The 24,351-nt window shown below is 40.9% G+C and overlaps 1 protein-coding gene across 5 annotated transcripts in view; it reads left to right on the top strand.

The window, feature by feature from the left end:
• Nucleotides 1-24,157, top strand: part of LOC125764672 (uncharacterized) — a 35,782-nt gene extending 11,625 nt beyond the window's left edge. The window contains exons 4-21 of one of the 5 annotated variants that reach the window (XM_049429135.1): nucleotides 1,252-1,400; nucleotides 1,906-3,316; nucleotides 6,284-6,458; nucleotides 6,538-6,776; nucleotides 6,860-7,023; nucleotides 7,101-7,237; nucleotides 7,652-7,669; nucleotides 8,208-8,345; nucleotides 12,040-12,138; nucleotides 17,366-17,515; nucleotides 17,599-17,675; nucleotides 17,868-18,009; nucleotides 18,131-18,300; nucleotides 18,463-18,557; nucleotides 18,645-18,733; nucleotides 20,691-20,878; nucleotides 20,954-21,088; nucleotides 21,181-24,157. In XM_049429135.1, coding sequence (XP_049285092.1) covers nucleotides 1,252-1,400; nucleotides 1,906-3,316; nucleotides 6,284-6,458; nucleotides 6,538-6,776; nucleotides 6,860-7,023; nucleotides 7,101-7,237; nucleotides 7,652-7,669; nucleotides 8,208-8,345; nucleotides 12,040-12,138; nucleotides 17,366-17,515; nucleotides 17,599-17,675; nucleotides 17,868-18,009; nucleotides 18,131-18,300; nucleotides 18,463-18,557; nucleotides 18,645-18,733; nucleotides 20,691-20,878; nucleotides 20,954-21,088; nucleotides 21,181-21,313 — 3,709 coding nt within the window. In that variant the 3' untranslated portion in view covers nucleotides 21,314-24,157. Of the gene's footprint in view, nucleotides 1-1,251; nucleotides 1,401-1,905; nucleotides 3,317-6,280; nucleotides 6,459-6,537; nucleotides 6,777-6,859; nucleotides 7,024-7,100; nucleotides 7,238-7,651; nucleotides 7,670-8,207; nucleotides 8,346-12,039; nucleotides 12,139-17,365; nucleotides 17,516-17,598; nucleotides 17,676-17,867; nucleotides 18,010-18,130; nucleotides 18,301-18,462; nucleotides 18,558-18,644; nucleotides 18,734-20,690; nucleotides 20,879-20,953; nucleotides 21,089-21,180 lie in introns of all 5 variants that reach the window. The other 4 variants (XM_049429134.1, XM_049429136.1, XM_049429137.1 and 1 more) reach the window with 4 other exon arrangements.
• Nucleotides 24,158-24,351: the final 194 nt, after the last annotated feature.

Below are 24,351 nucleotides of genomic sequence, written 5' to 3'. Positions count from 1 at the left end.
TCAGGCGATCTACAGTTCAATGACGATTGCTTAATGTTCAATGACTGTATATCAACTGGGGTAAAATATTCCCATAACGCTTATGATCAACAATGGATGCGCCTGGTACTTTGTACACGGGGAAGAAAAATCAACATTTATTAGTAATTATAGCAACAATTTAATGTTTTTTTTTCTTTTAATGAATGACTTGGCCGTATTGATTATAATTTTATAGATCAAGGCAATATAATAACATTTTAAACTGGGGTAAAATCATCCACAACGCTTATGATCAACAATGGATGCGCCTGGTACTTTGTGCATGTTGAACAATTAACATTTATTATAAAATATTGGAAAAAAAATTAAATTCAATACAATGTAATAACATTTGTATTTGCTACATGAAATGCTTATCAAGCTCATAATATTAACCTGCAAGTTATTAAAACATAGTTGAAGATTTGTATCAGAGTAGGGGCGGTTCATAGTGATTGAACCATCAAATCATCTGGCAGAACGTTTTCAATCGATGAATTGCGTTGAGCGATCGATTGCTTCTCACGGCGATCGCAATCGATCGCTTCTTTGGTTTCGCCCAACGAAACTTCACTAACACTTTACGCGTGTAGCGTAAAAGAACGTGGAAAAATAGATCACCCCCAAAAACCGAACAAGCGTGTAACAGCCGTCAGGTCGGACCATGGTTTGCAAACCATCCGTCACTCACAACTAGTTTCCGTTTGACCGTTTACCGTAAATTAGATATACAAAGATGTACAACTGCCATTCAGCTATTTCCTAGTGCCTAGTGGGGCATCTGCGTTGCTGGAAGATATGATTGGGACCCCCCCCGACCGCACCGGGGCATTGGGGGAGGAAAACGAACGAGTGCAAACGAAGGTTTCGGCAGGTTCGGTGTTTTTTTTCTCTATGGACGGACAGCAAGTGAGCGTGAGCGAAAGCTGGTACAAGCATTAGGCAGCTGGTACAAGCATTAGGCGGTAATGGCAGCTGGAGAAAGCCGGGGGTAAACCAAGCAGCAAGGGGTGGAGCGGTGAAGCGCAAAAGGAATATAAACATCTTATTTTCGTTCCATTTTCAATCCATTTAATACATATTAGAATGCACGCATGTGTGCGAAGCGCAAACGTTTGGGGCGAAAACCGGCGTAGCCTTCATATGGCCATATGAATATATATAAACGTACCTATGTGTGTGTGCGATTATTTCTTATACGTATACGAATGTATCTTTCCCTTCTCGTAGGCAAGAAAACACGGAGTTTCTGCAACTTAGTCAAACCCAACTGCATCAGTCATCGGTGAACATCGGGTTCAGTAACATTGTTTACAATAGTGCGAATAGTGAACCACTCAACAGTTCCCGAAGTGGCTCGACATCGTTAGCAGTGATTGGTAAGTATGATTGCTTCATTGTACATTTGTTGCCATGATCATCAGCGGCCCATGGTTAGGTTTCGTTCATCCTTTAAAACATATCCCAGTGTGCTCGCGGGTGCTAAAATGTAGAAGTTGTTGAGAGTTTTTACTGTTGTTTAATTGTAATTAAATTGCACACAAAAGAAGAGGATCTGTTAATATCGCTGACCGAGCATTATCTTCAATCAGGGTAATCTGTATGCAGCAATAAAAATCTCTATCCAAAACATCGCTGTTATTCTAATTGTGTAGTGTCAAGGTCCAAATCTAGTTAAGTGAAGTGAAAAAATTTAGTTAACTTTTGAATAAATTTGAATAAATTTGAAGAACAGTGTAAGGATGCTACTGTAGTGAGTGATATTCCAAAGAAAGATTTGTGAAAAAGCCACTGAAATAAGACATTTTTCCATTAAAATCAGCTCCACCTTAACGTGTCAAAAAAGTGATAAAATTACAACATTTTTTTTCAATAAAATTCCAGACAAATCAACAACACCGAAGGCGGATTCGAGTGACCAAAAGTCGGGCCCGAAGTACAACGATCTTAACAAAACATCGCTCTCGGTCGAGGAGAGCAATCTGAACTTTAACTTCGTCAAGAGCAATGGCAAGTCGGTGTCTGCAAACAACTGCAGCGGTTCGTACAAGGGTTTAGCGAGCGGTGGCACCAACAACGGTGCCGGAACCAGTTCGCAGCCGCCTGGTGGTGGTGGTGGTGGTGGGATCGGTAGCAGTGGCAGCACAGCCGGCGGTACCTATCCGTGCAAGAAATGTGCGGTCAGCAACAATCTTAGCAACCCGCCCACGTTGCACCTCGGAGGTGGTGACGGCCAGCACTACCATCACGTGTGTCACGATCCGTCGCACGATAACGCAAACGCTAGCCTTAAAAATTCGCCAGCCCATGGCGGATCGGGCTCGTCGGGCCGGGCAGCGAACATCATAGCATCGTCGGCCCCGACCAAATCGGGTGCATCGGGCAGTAGCGGCAGTGGGGGCGGTGGCGGCAAGGGCAGCACCCTGATCAGCTCCTGCCAGGGTTCGTTCCATTCGCTGCAGGGCGGCGGTTCGATCAGTGTGGACGGTAACGGGTCGACCCTACCGCCGTACGGCCATCACAGCGTGTCGTCGAGCGGTGCCCAAACTGCATCCGGTGGGTCGATGCAACATGCCTGCAGCAACCTGCTGTCGCATCACCAGGTACAGCCCCGTCTGAGCTACTCCACCAGCCACACGGATTCGCCGAACGGTAGCGGCACGGTACTGTACAACCGATCGCGCATCAACAGCCACAGCAACAGTGCGACGCCCGGTGAGCTCGAGCGGGGCGGCAGCGTAACGGGCGGCAGTAGCAACGGGGGTGCGAAACATCAACAGCAGCAACAGCAGCAGCACGCCCCCAACTACAACGTGTTTAGTGTGAACTACGAGCGGAAAAGTGCCAGCATCGGGGGTGTCGCCAGCGGTAGCGGTGCCGTCGGTGGGTACAGTGGTAACGGGGGCGGCGGTGGTGGTGCCAGTGGTGGCAGTAACGGTAACGGTAGCAAAACGATAAACAATAGTAGCAACAAAAGCAATAATAGCAACGGTGCGATCAATGCGTCCAACAGTGGGAACAGCTACAGCTATCATGCGAGTGACATTAGCCAGCTGCGTAACATCATCGAGCTAAACAAGCAAGTGAACGATCTGAACTCGAAGAATGTCGAGTACAACCGGCAGCTGAGCGCACCGGCGGAGAACAATATCAACAAGAGCAGCAGCAACTGCTACAGCAACAGTGTCTACAACCTGTTTTCCAATCACATTTTGCCTCAGTATCACAGCAATTCGCCCAACACTAATAGCTTAAACCGTGCGAAGAAGAAGCGTAGCTACAAGCTCAATGGCAGGTAAAGGAAGCATTTATTTCATTATTTTCGTATTATAAAAACTGTCCCCTAACAGGCGTATTTCTGTAAGAAATATGTAGAAAGTAAAAAAAGAAAGATGATTTCATAATTACACACAGCTAAACAATGAGCATTTTATGCATATTCTACATCGGATGCTCTGTCCGACGAGAATAGGTGATGCCCTCATCCTGCGCAGCCGACGATTGCTCCCTGTGTCAAGGATCGACACCGTACCTTTCACCGATCAAACCGATGTACCCAATGAATTATGGTGATCTGTTTTTAGGTTGGACACAGATTTCGATCAGAGAGAGAGAAAGAGAGAGAGAGAGAGAGCGATAGAGTCTGGGCCTCCAATTGTTTACAATATCGATCGTGTACCAATTTGGAAGTCGCCATAAAGTAGCGTACTATTATCGGAGTGTTTCACTCCTCTTCAAGCAGCGCGCACACTTGCCGAGATGAAGATTTTATTTAAGAAAGGAAGAAGAAAAACCCATATTAAAGCAGCAGACTCTCGTGGTGGGCGGGTAATTTAATCAATCGGAATGTTGTGGAGTAATCCATAAAAATCTCCCGACCTCATGGAATATTGGTCGATCCTTGTTGCTATTTTCGTACTAGTTTATTTTTTTTTTTGGGTTTTTTGGGGAGATGAAGGAGGTACCATTTTGCATTACCTCACTCCACGATCGTGCAGTAGTATTTTCCATCGGTACCTTATCGGAATGAGGGAGGTCGGTTTGAATGATATTTCCGGCCAACGATTAGGTTGTAAGAAATATAGCGTTTGTGTAATGATACTTTTTCAGTTTCAGCTTGCTACTGTAGCTGTAGTAACTCACTTGCGAGGTGCGAAAAGTAGTGAACCGTTTGATCGCGGTGGTATACAACTCATTCGCTCGCCGTTGAAACTGATGTACGTTGTGTTTATTTCATGCCTTGCACATACTCACGCAGTCCCAGGGCGGAAGATCGATCGTTAGCGTGGATCAAAGCTTACCCTGGAATGGTGAGGCGATCTATTTGGTACCACTTGAAATCTGTTGCGACTATGAATGTACGCCCATAAGTTTTGTGCATGATATGAAATCTTTCACTCTCTATCTCTCTCTCTAACGCGTATAATTAGACTTGAAAGGATTCTTTGAACTTGCTCCTTGTAGTACGGAGGGGGGGGGGGTGATTACACGAATTCGCCAGTCATCCTTTTAACCCAAATTAATGACCATTCCTGCCACACCTGCAAAGCAGCAAATGTGGAAGCCTTAAAAAGTGACAGGAACAAATATCTTTTTTTGTTGTTGTTGCCGTGCACGTGCACTAAGGGTGGCTCATTTTTGAAGTGTCATTCCATGCATGCAACATCACGCGGGCTGGTTGGTAGCGTGATTCGTTCAGCCTGTTCGCTTCGCCTCCTGGGGTAACTATTCCCTTCCCCTCACCCACCAAAAAACTCAGCCACAAACAAAATACAGTTTGTTCTATTTGCACACAGAAAGTAAACACAGGTGCCTGCTTTTGCTGCTGTGTGGGGTATTGAAGCTGTTTCGTTTGGTAATGTTTTTGTTTTTTTTTGCTAATTCACTTTTAGCTCGCACGAGCACAAATGTTTACCCAGCTGGGCTAAGGACATTGGAACAGTTTTGGGTCTAGATAAAATGGGTAGAATGTGTCCCCGCCCCCGGGCAAAAAGCCTGTTTGGTGTGTATTGCGTGAGTGAGTGTGATATATCGTGTTTGGGTGGATTTTTCGGTGGCACCGTCACATGCGATCCGATGTATGTGGCGTGCGTTCGGTGTGCATCTCAACAAGTTGCGCTAAGTACCTCCAGCAAAAGGCTTTTGGTTGATTAGTCCGTTAAGCAACACCAAGGAGCAGTTTGGCTGCGTTGCCAGAGTTGCCTGAGCGGTTGCACACGGTTGGCACGCATTCCCAGTGTGATGGCCTTGATTGTGGACGTAAATTGGCCTTGATGTTTTGTCCTTAAAGTTTCTCCCAGTGTTGTAACGAATGTGGATCCATGCTCCGGAACCGGTGACGTTCCAGACGGCGAAAGCATGAGCACAGCACGAGATCTGTTTAATTGATGACATAAGCGGCAAAATGATTACGGGACGGTACAGTTCACGAACGATCTGCGTGGCGACACTAATGACTTAAGTGAGCTCCCCGGGTACGGATTCCACCCTGCTGGTGTCTGACCTGGTGTTAATAGTCGAAATTGCGTACCCGCGAATGGTCGATAAATGGGCGATAAATCTAAGGCTCTTTAGTGGAATAGTGGACATTAGGAAATAGTGCATTCGGGGGGATAATTAGCGGCGGAATTCTGTGCCGTGTCTTTAAAGTGAGTGAGTTATAGATCCGATGCAAAAGCGAGTAGTAACGGCGATCTTATCGGTGACGTGCTGACCAATTGGTCGGCGCGCACTGACAGCCAAGTGTCGTACAGCCCTGGAACTGATTGTTGCACGGCGACAATAGCATTCAATGGTGGAATTTGCTACAACTTGCGTTGAGTTGTGCATCGGCTCGCTTCACTACCATCGTCCGTACTGTTATTTCCATCAAGTTCAATTAGTGACCGCAAGAGCACTATATATATATTGTGCTCCAGTCTGGTGCCTGCCTGCTGGACGCTACAGTGTGAAGGGAATGGTTGTTTCGCGTCAGCACACCAAACCATCCGCCAAATCGCCAGATCGTCCGACATGTGTGATCGATTCGCATGTCAATTAGTTGTTGTCTAATTCTTCAAAAACAACCCCACGTCCCAATCGTTTCATTAAATCATATTCTTTACTCCTTCCTCGGCTTGGCGTTCTTCTTCAAACCGCTTTGTGTGGACTGTGTTGGGCGCTGATTTAAACACAAAATGGAACGGTCCATTTGTTCGTTGCGACGTAATCCGGCGGCCATGGTTACACCGCCACCATCAATATCGTCCACCGGTACCAGCAGATTGTTCAGTGCAGCCAGCTCCGATTCCATAAGGTTCCATTCGAATCTTTCGAATCAAAACGATACCGATCTGCGGGTGTCGATCGATAATACCTGCACGGACTCACTGGTGACTGCACTGGATGATGAGGCGCTGCTAATTACCGACTACATGAACGACATGGCTAAATCTAAGGTAATCGTACGCTATTCGTTGCGCAACAATTGGGGAACTCAACCTTTTTTTGCGTATTTTTCCCCTTTTGCTCTGGTAGGTACATTTTGATGACGTGTCCCTCTATGGTACACCGAAGGAGGAACCGCTTCCCAATATTCCTCCTTCCATAGAGAAACCGTCATCGAATTTCTTAAAGAATCAGCTGCAAGCATGGTTCCAACCGACCGACAATCGGCTTGCCATGAAACTGTTCGGCAGCAAAAAGGCACTAGTGAAGGAACGAATTCGTCAGAAAACGGCTGGCCACTGGGTTATACATCCGTGCAGTTCATTCAGGTATGTTTTTCCGTTGCCCTTCTGCAGGATCTGGATGCTGATCGATTTCTTCTCTTCCCTTTCGCTCTATGTGTCTTCGGCAGATTTTACTGGGATTTGTGCATGTTGCTTTTGCTAGTAGCAAACTTGATCATCTTACCCGTAGCGATATCATTTTTCAACGACGACCTGAGCACCAGATGGATCGCATTCAATTGCTTGAGTGATACAATCTTCCTTGTCGATATAGTGGTCAATTTTAGAACAGGTAAGAAACGGGACACACACACACAAAGCCGTGAATTGTTCGTTAATGTCGTTTTCTCGGCGAAATCATTCTTCCAGGTATTATGCAGCAAGACAATGCGGAGCAGGTGATACTCGATCCGAAGCTTATTGCAAAGCACTATTTGAAAACGTGGTTTTTCCTGGATTTAATATCGTCCATACCGCTCGATTATATTTTTTTAATATTCAACCAGGTAAGCCAGTCAGCAGACGCGTCTCTAGGATCCTGACTTTCGTTTTAGTGTAGCATTTAGTGTCTTTAGTGTATGTGAATATAGTGCTATAATTAAGCAGTGCCATAATTAAGCTATAAACCGGACAGTACTGTCTGTAGCCCTTATGTATTGGTTTAATTTAGATTTTTTTCCTCCATTTTGTTTGTTTTCATTTTCTTCTCTCTTTGTCTGTGTGTTTGTGTACTTTTTCTAACACATATTTTACTTAGAAAAAAAAAGTCTTTTCATTTTTTCTTTTCTTTACTAATGCCGCGCTTGTCTACTAGTAACAACCCCAAGCGCCATTACGTTTCCATGCATGCCCTTCCTATACCGCGCGTTAATTGTCCAAATTAATTTTTCCTATTTTGTTTTTTTGTTTCTTTATTTCAGATGCAAAAGTACAGTCAGGTAAGGAAGGCATGTGGATTACAAAAAAAAATTGAATAACAATTGTTTCCGTCGCCAGCTAAGTTGCGTTTGCCACTTGCTCCCTGTTAAAGTGGACGTGTGTGTTTTGGTTGTTGGTTTGTTTCTTTTTTTTTTCTTAAGTACAAACGCCACCCCGTCCGCCAGCGGCTTCTTCTTCTTCTACTACTACCCCATCCCTCGATTATGCTAGCGTGTTATCTCACCTCTAGGCGTGTGATGTAGTTGCTCCAGTAATTTGTGGTTCGCGGTTGTGTCCGTTGTGAATGTGTTTTTCTTTACTTGTTTTGGATTACTTTTTTGTATTCCTAATATCTAGCCACATACATCTAGCTGGGATGATCGCGATCCTCCCCCCTCAGAAGCAGAGGCAGTCGGTTTTGTTTGATTGATTTTTTGGTTTTTGCTACTCTGGTTTTTTCTTTCTTTCCCGTACTAACAACCCGTTCTATCGTGCCGATCGGTCTCTCATACACCAAACCCCAAATGCCTTGGGGGTCCATTTTTCCCCTTTTCGCAGGATTTCTCCGATTCGTTTCAACTGCTACACGCTGGCCGAGCCTTGCGCATACTTAGACTGGCCAAGCTCCTGTCGCTGGTGAGGCTTTTGCGGCTTTCCCGGCTCGTGCGCTACGTCTCCCAGTGGGAGGAAGTCTATGTAAGTACCAACCGGTTGCTGGGCGGTTCACACGCCACCCGGCGTTACTCCTCTTACATACGTTACTTACGTTATATCCACCTTTTTTGCGTACCTTCTCGTGCCTTAAATGATACTGACACATACACACTCTCAGCTCAAACAGTATCGCCATGTTTTTTCTACCATTATTCTCTTATACCGTTCGCGTATTTCGCCAACCAAAAAAAAAAGCTCTTCTACTTGTGCGTTTGTTTTCCGTTTTGTTTTACGTTCCCGGGGTGCATTATCTATTGCGTGTTCTAGTTTACCGTTTTCCCCATGTTTTTTGGGTTTTTTTTTAAGTTTTCCGTTAACATAACCGTACCTTTGTTTTGTCACTCGATGTTCGGCTCCAATCGTACCTGTGTTTTTTTTTGTTTTTGGTTGTATATATTTTTGTTAAATTCATATCTTTCTGCTTTGGCTTCAAGCGACATCAATGTTCATCAATGCAATTACGTGCAATCAAAGTTTTGCGATGTTTCATGTAATTGTTTCACATCTGTTTCGTTATCTGCCATGCGCCGTTATATGCAGCTTCAAACTGAATGTTTACAACACCGTACGATGTTTTATTCGAAACCAGCTGTGCAGCAACACACCTAAACACGCTAAACATTGACTATTTTATGTTGTTTCAACATTTCGCATAACTTCTTGTTTTTTTTAATATACAAAAGTTTTCTTCTTTGAATTATCTTTCACAAAATATTTTTATTTAATTCATAAATCTTACAATATAATCTACATAATTGATGCATTGTTTATCCTACACTACGATTTTTACGTTTCACATTTTATATTTTAAAATTATAGTGTAACGCCATTTATCCGGAAGCTTCTTAAACTGGGTTGAATTAAAATATTAATTTCACATTTTAATAAATCTTCCTTCATTTGTGGCATTACACAACCTCCAAAGAGGTCTTTTCCGGTCATTTCTGACTTTTTTTTGACAATAATTACCAATAAGCGAATTACGGGTCAAGATGGGACAGAAGAGGATAAATGGCGTTACTGTTTTATTCTTAACATATACTAAAGCCTATTTTAAAATTTATTACATACATTCAAGAATCATTCTTTATTAAAAATATGTCTTATACTCACTATAATTTATAAACCATTTAATCTATACACAGCACAAACTATTGTTCTAATGCTTACACAAATAAATAACTCATACATACACAAGCATACGCATAAAAGATGCAAAACAAAAATCGGCACCAAAAATCGATGCAGTGCAAAATTTTCTCAAAGTAAATTGTCTTCAGCTTAGGGTAGAGCTATCAAAAATTATCTTTGTTTATTAACAACAAAAGATTGCATTGTGAATACTTCGTATCAGTGTGACAAAAGTTATGAGAATATTTAAAAAAAAAACCTACAAAACAGGGTTGTTGTTGTGTCCGTTCTAAAGTCGGTGTGTTGTTGGAGTTGATCGGCTAGATTCAATCCCATACGCTTTGGACCCACATTTGTGGACTGTCAGGTAGACCGTAGCGTCACCAAGGGACAGGGTGACCAGTCCGGGGTACGTTTGGTGGTGGGATTTTTCTTTTCAACCCCCACCTTTGGTTACTTTAAGGGAGGGAAGTACAGTAATTGGTCGTTAGCATTATTCCGCCGCAATCGAATGTGCTCTACTGGCTGTGGATAGTTCCTTTTATTTCCGTACTTTTTTTTTCCTTCTTCCGTTTGTTTGTTTAGTGTTCTGTTTTCGTGAACCTTTAGAACTATGCCATTGTGTCTGTATGTGTCGTGTTTGTGTGGTTTGTTAGTTATGCAGTTTAGCATCCGTACGGCACTCGGGTTTGATGAGAAGATCGACATGTGGCCACCGTAATTGTTGTAGCTTGATGAGATGGTTTTTTCCCCTTTTTTGGTTTTGTGTCCACACACTAGCAAAAACATAACGTATTTTGAGTAAATTTATAGTTACTTTCAAACACCTCCTAAAATTATCGAACACGATCGAGTAATCGTATGCCACATTTGTGATTTCTACATTAAAACCAGTGCTCGTCCAGGTTGAAAATTGAAAAATTAGCGATTATTCTGTTTCTATGTAAGTTGTATGTGTGTGTGTGTTGTTAGCTGTATTGTTAAACCAAACAAGTAAAGTCCAATCGGGTAAATCAGCTAAATCCACCAACAACAAAAAAAAACAAAACCGTTAAATCTAAACCAACATCCACTGAAGCCAATATCACATATCCCAAGCACCCAAGTAATGGTCGCGTTTGAATTTTATGCAGCATTACATGTTCGTTTTCTCATCATCAATCATTTTTGTTGTAAGAAAGGCAGTAAAAAAACATGGTACAAAAAATCACATTTCCGCTTCCGGGTTCTTGTTTGTTTTGTATTGTGCGGTACGGTCTCTTTTTAAGGATGCTGCGAAGCGAAGATGCGCTTAATAGCGATGTTTAAGCTCACACATGTTTCTGCACACACACATGTCCATTGTTTTATTCTACACGCACACACACTCGTACAGTTGAATTTGCACCTTTCCAGATTGGGTGTTGTTTTTTGTGTTTTCTTTTCCCTCTGAAAAATACTTTCTTTGTATCGATGAAGTTCACTGTGCGCGAAAATCAAGTCAATTGGAACATATTAAAGTTCGGTGTAAAGGAATTATATAAAGCGCTACTAAATTCCTCTGGAAGGATAAATTATTATGTCGAAATTTGCTTAATAAGGACATTTAGTTTTGGGGGCAAATCGTTCAAAAAATGCGTATTGGTTTTGCAAAATTGGTAGACGTATGTTATAGTCGAACTAGAACCGAACAACACAGTGATACAATGGGAAGTAAGTAAAGCTAAGCAGGACAAACATGATTATTACAAAACAAAAGCCTCGCATACAACATCGTTCATTGTGATCACGTTACTTATGCTTCTTAGGAACGCCTTCTAGTGTGTTTTCTGTTTTGGTCTGTCTGTGTATTCCGTTGACATCAGTTCATAACGCGCTCGTACGTTCGTTTGTGTGGTTGTATTTTGTTTTTGGCAATGGAAATACATTCAAACAAAAGTTAAACATCATACCATCATAATTGCACCACGTGATGAGTTTCTGCGTGTGCGTGAATGTGCTTTATTCAATACGAAACAACGAAATCAACACGCAACAATTACGCATATTAGAAACCATTGTACGGTTTTACGTGCCGCCATTGTTTTACGGAACGTATTACTTTTTTCTTTCTGACGATCTTCCGTTTCGTTTTGTTTTAACAACACATTTTTAGAGTAACAAAAAAAAAGAAGAAAACATTTTCACTTGCATCCCCACAAAACCCCATTTTGCTCATTAAACGATCAGTTCGTTTGTCTCGTTTTTGGTTCGGTTTTTTTAATTTTTATTTTGTTACATGTGAATTGTTTATCTATTTTTGGTCCGTCGTTGTTAACCATCTTCCTTTCGGATATCATTCCAAAACCCACCCCGATAGTCGCTATGTAACTGTATGCTACCCTACATCACCACTAAAACCATACCATAATGATCATCTTCACAAAGACTCCCTCCCACTGCCACCCCCCACAAAAAACCCCCCCTCACCGTCCCACGCACCCACAATGTTCCGACACCATTGTACTACGCATTAATCAAATAAAACCGTCATCTTTTTAATCGATTATTTTATATACAACTTTAGATACTTCAAAACCTACAAAAAAAGCATTCTAATCGAAGAGGGAGATCCTTTCAAAAAGAACAAGCTAAAGGTTTTTCTAAGAGCAGCCTTATTTTGAAGGTAATTAAGAGAAAGAGAAAGCGCTTTTACTTCATTATTTTTACCGTTTGTTATTTACATTAAACCAAAAAAAAAGTACGCATATTACTTAGAAAACCATTCGGTAAATAAACGTTTATCGGCAGAATCTGTTCAATTTGCTTATTACGCTTTTATATACCGCTTAGTGAACCAGTTTTTTACTTTAACCGTTTTTTGCTAGTACAGCAACTTACCATTTACCGCAATATTTTTGTGAAATAATAACAAACAAAAGCAGTGTTAATATACAAAAAAAAAACTATTATGCATCTTGCATCGCATTGCGGCTTGTTTATATATATAGCTAATTTAGAGCAAATGAATAGCAAAACCAATCAAATAAAAAAAAAGAAAACATGAATTATCTGTAAGCGCACCTTAGCACACTGGCCACCATTTTTTGTGAATAATTGTTTCAGAGTTTACACATACTACCAGCTCCGGTCCTCAATCTCGCGAGCTCGTTTACTGTCATTATGTGCGGTCGTAATTTGTGTGTAAATGTTTTAACGAAAATTGGGCAAATTTGGTTAACTCGCAAAAATCTAGAGGTGCCAAATGGCACCATTTAAACGATAGTACAAAACGACATGTAATTTCTTGAGTAATGTTATAACAAGTTAAAAGTTGTACGATGCGTGCCTTTGCACGGTCACGATACAGTTCTTTTATATCGCGTATGAATGTATTACATCCAGTCTCTCTTTCTCTTGCCGATAGTAATTTCCTTCGATGCCAGATGTAGATGTTAACATTAAAGACTATATTTCTAGCATGTTTTCTTACTATTAGCAGTAGATTACGGAATGTCTTTTTTGGTTTTAGTTTTATGAATCGTTACTTTAATGTTCTTTTTCAGCTGTTATCTTATCTTTTGTTTTGTTCCAATCAACATACTACCATGAAGGTGAAGTACCTTTGTGAACAATACTGAACTAGAAGTGGTGTCCAATTAAAGTGATGGATTAAATTAAAGAAAAAACAGAAAGAAAATAAGCTTCTCATCATTGTGCTATAACTGTTTGATTCATCCATCTTGAAATCATCGCTGTAGGGAAAGAAAGCCAAACAATTTTTCAATCTTAGAAGATGTTAGCAAAGCGTCAGTGAATTAACATGCGAAGGCGACAAAATGCGTTGAAAATGTTATTTACTAGAATCAACCAAAAGTTTGTCAATCCAAAGGACACTTTGTGTTGATGTAAGGAAGATTTATTCTTCTTAGCTCTATGATCTCTTCACACCTTTTATACAAAGGATAATTAGCCTCATAATAATAGTCCTTCTGATGGAGAATCTACCTGAGAATCAGTCCACGGCCTTTTGCTTTAAATGAATTTCATCTTGGTATTAGTAGACAAATTGGTTTAATAACAGGCATTGTATATTAAAGATAGGTTAGACAGGTTCAATTATTATCAAATTGTTAATTAGAATGTACACTCTACTGTTGAGTTTTGTAGTACTTTTATTGTGAATAGTTTTTAAATAGTAATTACAGGGTTCTTACTGCCAATGTTTTACTGTCAGTAAAAAAAAATATTTCGATGAAGGACTATTTCAACAAATGAAGAAAATTATGTGTCTATCATTTGTTGAAATAGTCATGTACTGAATTGAAAATATTCTATTAACAGTAAACACTGTAAAACCCTTTAAAAGAGAGTTGAAAATAAAAGTATAAAACTACCTAGCTATTTAAATATACCTTTAATTTATCCTGTAAATTTGTCAGTATAGTATACAGAGCTTTCGAGGATAAGTGGCTAAATTGGAGTCTTTTCTAGACTCTGTTCAAGTTGAACTAGAATCTATCGAGATTGAGCGGAAACCCTTCTCAATTTTGCTGAGCAGAAATTCATTGAAAGAGTTTATTTTAACTTGAAAACAATCCAGAAAAGACTTCAATTTAGCTTTAGTAGGAAAATCTTGTAAGAGATGTAATTTCCTCCCTTAAATTACAAAAGAGTTAATTAACAGTGTACAATGTGTTAAAAAATGATAGACTAGACTTTACCATTTCCATCACAACGCATTTGTTCTTCACAAGCAAAGTTATTAAAGATAATACCATCCATCTAAGCGGACTTTTGCTCGCAGAGCATTCGTTCCCTTAGCCTTCTAAACTTGCTATAAAATTGTAAACAAATGAGCACCCTAGTTCGGATAGCGCTTCCCCCCTTTGGCGAAAGTCGATTGAACTAATTAATCGGAAAAAGTCGAAACAATAGCCCATCATCACAATGAACCGTCCGCTCCCTCGCCTCAACCTCCACCTGCGCACCCTATCTTTTCGCGACCCTCCCCTTGTTTTAAATGCTAATGTCCCCTAATAGCTCCATCCTCAGCATCACACTGTAATCATATGAATCGTGCTTTCCCTAAAGAAGAAGCTCATCTTCTCATCGACCACAAAATAGCCCAAGAAACAAACAAAAAAAAAACAGGGCATAAAACTTTCCATCAGTGTTCCCCCGCCTGAAATATTCTCACCGTGCGCTTCTTGCCTCGTAAAACAATGGCAAAACAATAGCAACAAACCAGCACAAAGCACCTAAAACTCCTCGCCGTACTTTGGCCATAAACGACCCGCGGGGCAAATCGTTGATCGCGCAAACCGGCCAGGTTGGTTGGTTGGGTGGGTAGGGTTGCGAGATTTGTCCTTCTGCTCAAACGTCCACCCTATGTCACCCACCACATCACCACCTACCATCCATGATTCAACACATTTAAGTGGCTTCATTAATCATCATCCATCGCGTAATCAACTTACGGGCGATATATTGTAATAATCGATACTACTACTACCGCTTCTGCTTCAGCTACTTTCGCAAAAAAAACCTCCCGTATATGTACCCCCGCCCGTATTTCCGGTGTTAAACTTCCATTTCCAAGACTCGTATCGCCCCCTTTACTTCCTGCCTCAAAAAAAAAATACTCTTTATATATATATCTCGCTACCTTTCGTATATATTGCATCTTCTTGCGCCCAAGCGTTTGTTGCCAAGCTATACTTTATGCGCTCCGCATAAAAAAAAGCTAACCAACAGACAGCAAATGTGCAAACGCCTAGCAGCAGCAGCAGCAACAGCAGCAACAGTAAGCAGTAAGAAAAAGGCTAACTCTTTCTCTTTACATACTTTCACGTAAGAAAGTTCATCTTCCATAATCGGAAGAATCGAAACCGCAAGGCGGTAGGACAAAACTACCAATGTAACCAACTTCTGTAGGTGTATTATGTGCGTGTATGTATTTCTATGTATGTGCGTGTTGTACAGTCCATCTAACACCATATCCATAATTCGCTGTTGGTTGTTACCACCGTGTTGGGTTGTCGATTGGGAGGAAAATATTATCTATATTAACATCCCCTTGTCCAAGGGTTTTTTTTTGTGCTCACAAAATACCATTTTATGCTGTGAATGTTCCGCTAGTATCGGTCCACAAACACAAGGTGACAAAGGATTACGATTACGAGCTGAGGTTTAATCTTTTGTTGTTAATTACTTTGCTTCGGTTAAACGGGTTGGGATTCTTCGAAAGGAAGGTTTCTTTCGGTCGTCTACTAAAAAAGCTACAAAAAAGTTTCTCCTAGCTGCGTACTTTATAGCTACAGCTTCGAATGCTGAACAATCGGAAACAACATGTGGGCTTTAGGTGGTGTACAAAATGTATAATAATGCATGTATTAGTTATGTTTATATGAAACTAGAAATTTGAATAATTTGTCAAAGCAGCTAATAGTAGTTAGTATGCTGAGAAAGAACGCAGCCTCCGAACTGTTACGAATCAACCATAGATGGCGCTAATTCACCTTAGGAGAAATCAGCTCTTTTTCTCTCGCGATCCTTTTCTCATTCTTATGGCCAAAGGACCAGTTGATCGGGGTTCGTGTTCGATCGTCTACTTCGAAAAATCTTCTATTCTCACAATTTCACAATTTACAATGGTTTCATATAGACATACCTGATACAGGGTGTACAGTGTTAAGACTTCTTTCGCTTCGGTTACATTTTTATTGCTTTATTCTCTAACTGTGTACATAATTACGTTTTAGTGCATCATTTGCAAAAGCAAAATAACAAAAAAAACGAACATGATCTTTTGTAAAATGATAAGGCTTTCCCCAATATTGTTGGCGCTCGATTGAATGGTAGATGTGTGTGTGTGTGTCTCGCAGTAACGTACATTCCTTCTCGAGTGTTACCGAATCTGCAAGCTGTATGGAATCGTTATCAGCCACGTGTGGTGTGTGTGTGTTCCGTTGATTTAGTTGATTCCGTTTCGTTACTGTGCATGTGGTTTTTTTTTTTGGGTTTGTTTTGTTTATATGTTTTCTACTCCTTTACCATACTTGTGTAGCGCGTTCGTGCAACGACTGCGCCAGTTGTAAAGAAAGTGTTTGCTTCTGTAGTTGCATCTCGTTACAACGCGTATCCAGCTGATGCGATTGACCGGCGTTGTTGACATCGAGCTTTCCTTTATACGCAGACAGTGCGTGAAGATGTGTACGTTTGTGTATGTGTGCCAAGAAAAAAGAAAACCGAAAAAAGTAGACCGTTTTTCGGAAGTGGCTTACAGCAGCAACAGCATCAAATGCGGCCATCAACATCATCATCAGCGGTGACAACTACAAACATCTCTACCGCGGCAACATTTTTTCGTTTTCGTTTTTCAATTCCAATTGCCCACTTATTTGTTTGTTGTAACACATTTGCTCACAATGTGAAACACTCTTAGCCGAATTGTTCAGTTTTAATGCTTTACTTCTTTTTTTTAATTTTGCTCAACGATGAGCGTTACTTAAATTACTACTTTAGCGTTACTTAAATTATTACTATGTTTTGGTTTTATGTCCTTACTTTTCATTTTAATTTCGATCAGTTCAAATGTTGTATTGGTACCCTTTACCAAATCATCAACACCATTGGACAGCTTCATCCGGATGTAGAATCTGGCCCGATATTTCCTTCGGTTGAAGTGTAACGCTCATCGACAGTTGCACCGTACAAATCCAGCAAAAGCAACAACGTCACTGTTCAACTGCATCAACTAGTTTTTGTCTGATTAGGCGCGTGTTTAAGTCTCCTGTACTTGTGTGCTCGTGTTGATCGTTGTTCGCAAAACGCCAAACTTTACCATTGCCTTTTCTTGTTCTTCTTTTCCTGTCCCCATCCGACCCGCTCCATCGACTCTTCCATTGCAGTTTCTCAACATGGCGTCAGTGTTCATGCGAATTTTTAACCTAATTTGTATGATGTTACTGATCGGTCACTGGAGCGGTTGCTTACAGTTTCTCGTGCCGATGCTGCAAGGCTTTCCATCCAACTCTTGGGTGGCAATCAATGAACTACAGGTAATGGAGCAACGTTCAAAGGTGTTTCTTTGGTGACAACATGGAATAAATATGTGTTTTCTTTTTTCTTTTTCTCCTTATAGGAAGCTTACTGGTTAGAGCAATACTCTTGGGCACTGTTCAAAGCGATGTCGCACATGCTTTGCATAGGATATGGAAGGTAAAATCGTCCTGTGACCAATGCTTTTAACCAGTGGTGTTCAACACAAACGTGTCGTGAAAGATCTTATAGAGCGGATTTGTCCGTTTGTAGCTAGTCTGACTACGATCCGATGTGTTTGACACCTCTGCTCTTAAAACAGTTAAGTAAAGTGATCAATTACTAATGATCTCTCATCTTGCCGCATCACAGATTTCCCCCTCAATCACTGACAGATATGTGGCTTACGATGCTTTCGATGATATCTGGTGCCACCTGCTACGCCTTATTCCTTGGACATGCTACCAATCTTATCCAGAGTCTGGACTCTAGTAGACGTCAATATCGCGAAAAGGTACGTACGCGACGGACGGAAACGTTAATAATACTTACTTACTAACAACATCCTAACCGTCCTGTGCCACCCGCAATGGATGCGGATACGATCGCGAATGCCGATTGTCCCCACCCCGTAGGTAAAACAAGTGGAAGAGTACATGGCGTACCGGAAGTTGCCGCGCGATATGCGACAAAGAATTACTGAATATTTCGAGCATCGGTACCAAGGTAAATTTTTCGACGAAGAATGCATTCTCGGCGAGCTGAGCGAAAAACTGCGGGAAGATGTGATAAACTACAACTGTAGGTAAGTGACAAATGGCCACCAGTACAAATTGCGGCCGCAGCATAGCGGATTGGCTGCAAAACTCTAATACGCATCCTGTTTTCTTTTTTATGTATCTTCTTCATTTTTGCTCTTGTGTATTTTGGTGTGACGCGCGATAAAACTACCATTCCCGAACAACAGGTCCTTAGTTGCTTCAGTGCCTTTTTTCGCGAACGCTGATTCTAATTTTGTATCAGATGTAGTGACTAAACTTAGATACGAAGTTTTTCAACCTGGTAAGCAAACCAAAATGGCCACGGTGTGTTGAGGTGTGGAGCTCTTCTCGAAACTAATACGACACGTATGCATTCATTCTTTTGCAGGTGATATTATAATTAAGGAGGGAACTATAGGATCAAAAATGTATTTTATTCAAGAAGGCATTGTAGATATCGTCATGGCTAATGGAGAGGTAAGTCATCTGCTGTCGGTGATGTGTTTTGATAGACGTTCGCCATTACTAAACTGTATACTAGAGATGTCGACGAGGAGACGAGGAGTTTTAGCGACTCTTTTTTCATTTACTTACTAACGAGTGTAAGCATGTAGCCGTGGTAAATCGAGTTGCAAAAAGAGTAAATACGTGAGTTGAAACGAAAATGTGCGAGTGAGTTAAAACGAAACGTTTGATACACATGAGTTCAAACGGAATACATGTGTACAATACCCAAACTAGCCAAATTAATATACTTCTCGTTCTGCCTAACTGTCAAATCTGTATAAGCGAACAAGCGGGCTAGTCTGATCGGCAAGGACATGAAACGGGATCCGCCTCTTCTTAGCAGATTGGCAAATTTATAGAATTTTTCAGCTCCGTACGGAGCGCACACAGGAGCGATTGTGCGATGCGCTCCCAGAAGCGAAGTTTCGCTCCACAAGGAGCGCTACACACAGGAGCGATTGTGCGATGCGCTCCCAGGAGCGAAGTTTCGCACCACAAGGAACGCTGCACGCAGGAGCGATCGTGCGATGCGCTCCCATTTGAAAATTTCCTAAGGCTATATATAGCCTTACGTTTTTTTTGGGAAATTTTGCAAAAAAATTTAAATTGATTTATTTTAATGCGAATCGGTTGAAATAAGTTTTTTTTCATTCAAATAATGCTTTAAATAAAAGAAAGCATGAAAAACAAGAAAAAAATAAAAACAATCTGAAAACTCGAAAATTTCATAAGCCTTACCCCTTGACATTTTTTTGAGCAATTTAGCAAAATTTAATTTTTTTTTTATTTTAAGGCAAAATTGTTACAATAAGTTTCTTTTCACTCAAATAATGCTTTAAATCAAAAACAGAATAAAAAATAATAAAAAAAATTTAAAAAAATGTATAAATTTGCCAATCTACTAAGCCTCATTTTTGACCAATCAAGACCAATTTTTGCCTATAACTCGGTCGGTATCCAACGGATCGCCAATGTTTAACCTGTGGTCGATAGATGGCACCAATGGCTACATTTTCTTCTTGGACGACCATGCCCTCAGATGTATGTGCCAGAAGTTATTCGAGAAACCAAGTTCCATACCCTGTTTGAGAAAATGTAAAATTTTCCTAATTTTTCTGCAATTCAGCAAAATTTTTAAATGTGATATATTTTATTGCGAATTTATTGCAATAAGTTTCTTTTCACTCAAATAATGCTTTAAATTAAAAAAAGAATAAAAAATCAGAAAAAAAATTTAAAAAAATTTTTAACTCGAAAATTTTATAAGGCTTACCCCTTGCCATTTTTTTTGAGCAATTTAGCAAAATTTTAAAAATTGATTTATTTTAAGGCGAATTTGTTGCAATAAGTTTCTTTTCACTCAAATAATGCTTTAAATGAAAAAAATAATAAAAAATCAGAAAAAAATTAAAAAAAAAAAATTTAACTCGAGAATTTCATAAGGCTTACCCCTTGCCAATTTTTTGAGCAATTTAGCAAAATTTTAAAATTTGTTTTATTTTAAGGCGAAATTGTTGCAATAAGTTTCTTTTCACTCAAATAATGCTTGAAATTAAAAAAAAAAATCAAAAAATTTGAAAATTTCCTAAGGCTATAGCGAGTGGGTCAAGAGCGAAATAGGTATTTCAATCGCTCCGGTTATCTTATTGTGCGCGCTCCCGCACAGCTCACGGGAAAAAGAGGTAGCTGTATCGCAGGAATCGCTCCTGTGATTTATTTTTTTGCTACATGCTACATGCTTACACTCATGAGTGAGTAAAATGACCGAATCTTAACTTATACGTTAATGCCGGGGTTTGTTTATGACTCCGAAATGAGTCGTTAAACGAGTTGACTGCTACTAACGACTTATTCACTCTGAGTTGACTCACTAAAAAGAGTTGTTATTCTCATCTCTACTGTATACATTGGCAATTTCCATTCTAAGGTCGCTACATCACTGTCGGATGGATCATACTTCGGAGAAATCTGTCTGCTAACAAATGCCAGAAGAGTCGCCAGCGTTCGTGCCGAAACCTATTGCAATTTATTTTCTCTCAGCGTTGATCACTTCAATGCGGTACTGGACCAATACCCACTGATGCGCAAAACGATGGAAACGGTGGCCGCGGAACGGTAAGTGCCTGTGTGGCAAGTCGTGTCTTTTTTGCAAGATCTCTCTGTAATATTACCGTTGGAATGCGTTTGCAGGTTAAACAAGATTGGCAAAAATCCCAACATTATGGCACAGAAGGAGGAATCGGAATCGGGCAATACGGAAACCAATCAAATTAGTGCTGTAGTGAATGCTTTAGCTGCTGAAGCTGATAATGTAGATAATTTAAGGTAAGGCCAACAGGTTCCAAAGTGGTGTTGGTGTGTACAGTACAGACAGGTTAATTCACCATCTTTTTTCCCTTTTCTTTTTTTCTCTCCAGTGACGGTAATGGTAGCATGAAGAAGGGCACATCGCAATCCAGCTTGAACGAGCTCAATCAAAGCTTGAAGATGAGCTTACCCCGACCGAAGAGCGGCGAGTTTAGGGCCCTTTTTGAGGGCTGCAGTCCGTAAGCGGCCTTTTACATGCGGTGTCACATCCCGGTTTTCGCGTGAAGCGTACAGACCGCTGGGATACCGGGGTGGATGCACGTCTACGTAAATGCGCCCCGGGCAACCGCTCATGATCGCAATGATGATGGCGGTGATCATCACGAGTATCATGACGGACGATCAAGGATAAGCGACGAAGCAAAACCAAAAGAAAAAGAAACACACACAGACACAATGATCAAATCAAGCAATGAAATAATGGCATCTACTCTTTTAGTGCATAAGTGTAGCGAGCAACAGACGTAACAAACACACAAACAACCATTGATCTAGTACCGATCACATCACACACACAAACGCGCGCGCGCGCGCTTAGGGACGAACACGGCAAGGACGCGTTGCGTTACGTTTGTGGTGCAATACTCGTAGTGGTTTTGTTGTCGATCTTAGTTTTTCTTCTTCGGGTTAGGGTAAAGCTTGTAGAATGAAATCTGACAAAGTATATACATACATATATATACATATAGGCGTATAAGAATATACACAACAAACACGCGCATAAATAAATTATACTTGCGGGAATGGAAGTAGATCAGCGTAGCGCCATTACACTCTTCTTTAGTTTCTTTGGCGATATAGTTGGTAGTAGTGATCGCACCAGTGGGGAAAGCATGCGTAAAACGGCAAAGCGAACGGCACAGCGTGTTATTGTTGTTGAAGTAGTGACAAAAAAACAGGGAAAAACACAGCGCTACAATTACAAAAGCACATTGCAAAACAACACAAAGCAGCAGCAAACAACGAGAGAAGGTGAAAGAGGTGAAACCATAGCTAAATCCTTCGTTTCCTGCACTCATCGGTAGTATACTCAGGACTGCACCAGCACAACATAACCTACTGTGAGCAAAGCTCTTCTTGTTCAAAGGGGTAGGGAAGAGAACGTCCCCAGGAAAACAGGGACAGGACGACGCTTGCCGCTTTGATGTTGGGCGTGCTTTAGGTTTGTTTCTCTTCTTTTTTTTAAGCGAGCCAGCAAAACACGGCCGTACTGGGAACTGTAGGGTGGGGAAAAAGGGGGGAAAACTAGGAAAAAAATGGCACAAAGAAAGTAATATAGCACAGCGCAATTGCGCACCCGTAAGGATGAAACAGGCGACAAAAGGGGATGTATGGGGAACGTTAGAACAATACCAGAGAGAAACAAAACAAAAACCTTTATTTACCTTGTGTGTTAAGGGTGGGTTAAGGATAGGGAAAGGGGTTGGGGGGAAGCTGCCACAGGTGGAAGTGTTGAAGGGTAAGAACAATTAACAAGAGGAATTAGAAGGGGCCTTAGGCGCAGGAAAGAGAACTTCGTAATTAAGTAGAGATTTACAAACACTAAACAAATACAACAATTAAACAAACACACTCACACAAAGAAACACAGCGACATGATATTATATATATACATACACGTGGGTAGGAATGTAAATTGCGGTGCCAATGCCACGGAAAGCAGCAGGAACTGGGACGGTGTTCACCTTTTCCGTTGCTGTCTGTATGTGGCACTTGTACCGACCGGAAGCGGAGGAAACCAACTCGAAACAGGGGAAGGGGGAAGTGTGGGAAACACGGGGGTACACGGGTAAGCATAACAAGCTGTGTGTGTTTGTGGGTGTAAAGGAAGAAGCGAAACCACTGTAGGCAAAAACGAATTATAAAGCAAATCAAAACAACTAACCTCTTCACAGCAAAAAAGTTAGTGAAAGAGAAGCCGCTAACCTAAGCTAAAACAGATAGGAAAGAGGATGAACAGGAACAAAAATACACGCACACACACAAAAGAGCCAGTGCGTGCGCGTACTATAAGCACGCATTCTCTGCGAAACAGCGCAACATAAAATCAAATCAAAAGAAAGTGTTGAATTTCATGCATTAAAGGGGTGGGGCGAAAAACCCTGCCCGCTCAACGACGAGGGAGCAAAACCGTTCAACAACAAACTAGAACTCTACAACAGTCGTGGGAAAGGGGTACCGGTTTAGTAGTAATTACAATAAGTAGTAGGCAATGCAAAGGAACGACGCGAAAGCAGCGGGGTTTGGGACAAGATTAGAATGAAAAAAAAATCAACAATGCGCATTAAAAGAAAAATGGCGGACGGTGAAAGTTTAGTTGTTGCGTTCTTCATTTATGTGTCGCGTCTTATTCGAATTTTTCCTATTTAAGTCCGTAGTGTGTAATTGCAGTGGTAAAAATGGTAACAAAAGAAACATTACTTTCTTCGTAGATCCGCGAACAGCAGCAGAAGCGCAATTATGTTTGCAGTGATACAGCAGCTCTTTAGCAGAAACAACACAAACTAACTAAACAATTAAAAATCAGCTATACATCCACGGTTGGTTGGAGTTGGGGATGGATGAGGAAGGGAAGAATAGGAGGAGGAGGAAGAGTGGGAGGAGGAGGGGTCGGGAAGAGAAGGGAGGTGGAAGTTGAACGCTAACTCTCTTATACCGGGAAGGGGTGTGGGGGGGAACGGAAGATGAAACTGAAATCATTCATCCTCTCTTCCCAACTCCCGTCTTTATCCCGTGCCGTAAGCAAACAAAATCTATTTAGTGCAATTGAAGGGAAGGGCTGAGAAAAAAGAGAAGTGACTTTAAAGGAAGTTGACAAAAGAAACTCTCCCGTTCAAAAATCAAAAAACAACTTACAACTCCTCCCCAGAAAAAAAGCAAAACAACAAACAACTCACCAAAAAAAAGAGCGTTGTAGATATAGTTGATCGTCGTTTCATGATAGTTTATTCAGCATTACTGATAGATTAGCTGGCTTACACTACTAAACAGTGATTGTGAATAAAAACCTAGAATGAACAAAAGCAACACACCGGGGTTTTCGTGGTCACGTGCGTGTGATCTTGTCATATGAAGGAATCCCATGATGACCGGAAGCAAGAGACTAAAAACCTTCCATGCAATCCGTAATTTTCCTCCAGAAAGAAATATTTTCAACATTTCTGTTACCAATAGTTTATCTATGAAAGGAAGTGACGGTAATTCCCATTCAGAATTCGTTA

The sequence above is a fragment of the Anopheles funestus genome, chromosome 2RL (genome assembly GCF_943734845.2).
Source record: "Anopheles funestus chromosome 2RL, idAnoFuneDA-416_04, whole genome shotgun sequence".
Taxonomy (NCBI): Eukaryota; Metazoa; Arthropoda; class Insecta; order Diptera; family Culicidae; genus Anopheles; species Anopheles funestus.
The sequence above is the reverse complement of the archived record's forward strand: the minus strand, read 5'-3'. Positions and strand labels throughout refer to the sequence as shown.